General features: G+C 44.4%; 1 protein-coding gene across 6 annotated transcripts in view; it reads right to left on the bottom strand.

Moving 5' to 3' along the window:
* myo7aa (myosin VIIAa) overlaps window positions 1–1,384 on the bottom strand; it is a 59,058-nt gene that overhangs the window by 6,119 nt on the left and 51,555 nt on the right. For all 6 annotated transcript variants that reach the window (XM_042214232.1, XM_005947622.3, XM_005947623.3 and 3 more), the window contains 3 exons: window positions 1,217–1,333; window positions 348–431; window positions 119–238 (listed from right to left, as the gene is read on the bottom strand). In XM_042214232.1, coding sequence (XP_042070166.1) covers window positions 119–238; window positions 348–431; window positions 1,217–1,333 — 321 coding nt within the window. The remainder of the gene's footprint in view (window positions 1–118; window positions 239–347; window positions 432–1,216; window positions 1,334–1,384) is intronic.

Genomic DNA, 1,384 nt, shown 5'->3' with positions numbered 1-1,384 from the left:
GCTCAAGCACCTGAACTCTTAGTAAACATAGAACAAAAAGTGTGTGTGTGTGTGTGTGTGTGTGTGTGTGTGTGTGTGTGTGTGTGTGTGTGTGTAAGTGTTCATTGCTGGCACCCACCAGTGATGTCTCGCACAGCAGTTTGCTTCCTCTGACCAGGTTGCCGATGGTGATGTGGAAATAGGTGTTCCCGCTGCTCCAGTTGGAGATCTTGGTGAAGGGGTGAGTGGTCAGGATGTCCTGCAGACACAGAGGTCATCAAAGCTACTGCACCGGCTTAACAGGTTAACGAGCGCAGCGGCTAAAACATAACCGATACGTATGCCGGGAGTTATGATTATTAACGAACCTTTGACTTGGGGTCAATGAGACTGACTCCATGCTTGTTGATGGCGATCAGCAGGATCTCCGGGTAGTTGGGCTCTGTGGTTTGCTAAAAGACAGAAGCCACATGTTAGGATGGGTAAATACTCACTAATCATCTCTAACCTTACGTATAAAACTGTTGCATTTCTCTGTAGTTTGTAGCATAAATGTGGACTCTGTTTGTGCAATCAGGTGTTTCAGATGGCGGCTCAGACTACACAGCACTGATCCTTCCATCCATCATCATCCCTCTTTTGCTCCTTCATGTTCACAGCTGTAAACAGCTGGCAGAGTGCTAATAAAAACTAACTGAAACAAGTAAATCTAACTGAGCCACTAACACAATCTGTAGTCACTTCGATGTAGATCATCCACAACTACTGAAGCAGCCTGAAGAAAAATGGCAGAATGATAATTTATTGCCTTATTTTTCTGTAAATCAGCCTACAGTAAAGTCTGCATGCTTCACCTGTCTGCGTTTATTCCAATTTCGTTATTTTTTACTTTGAGGTGGGAGTTCGAGAAGTCCCGAGACGTTTGACAAAGACTTTGTCGGTCTTTTCCTCTGATCATTTTTTAGACTGTGGCTCTGAAAAATACTGGAGATCTTGCAGGATAAAGTCGGTTTCTATTGAAATGAGAACATTCGGAGATTTAAGCCCCAGTTGCCCCGGAAACAGCACGAGGTCGCTGATTGCTTGAACAAACTTTATTATTTACACATTTGCCTCAAAACAAAAACACATTTAATTTAATGTGAACATTTTTTGGTGATGTTAGACATTCGTCCTTCCTGGCATCAGCCAAACACTCAGGTTACACTGTGGAGGTGACAAGCTCAGGTCCGTTTACCTTAACCTCAAAGAAGGCGGAGCCAAAGGTCGGCCATTTGTAGAGGACCTTCAGAAACATCAGTTTGGCCTCTTCCCTCGATTTCCCGGCCTGCTTGTTGAAGTATGCAACAACAGACTGCGTGTACACACACACACACACACACACACACACACACACACACACACA

Source organism: Haplochromis burtoni, unplaced genomic scaffold, assembly GCF_018398535.1.
Source record: "Haplochromis burtoni strain Fernald_Lab_line unplaced genomic scaffold, NCSU_Asbu1 Contig_536, whole genome shotgun sequence".
NCBI classification, from domain to species: Eukaryota; Metazoa; Chordata; class Actinopteri; order Cichliformes; family Cichlidae; genus Haplochromis; species Haplochromis burtoni.
Note: the sequence above shows the minus strand (reverse complement) of the source record. Positions and strands in the feature narration are given on the sequence as shown.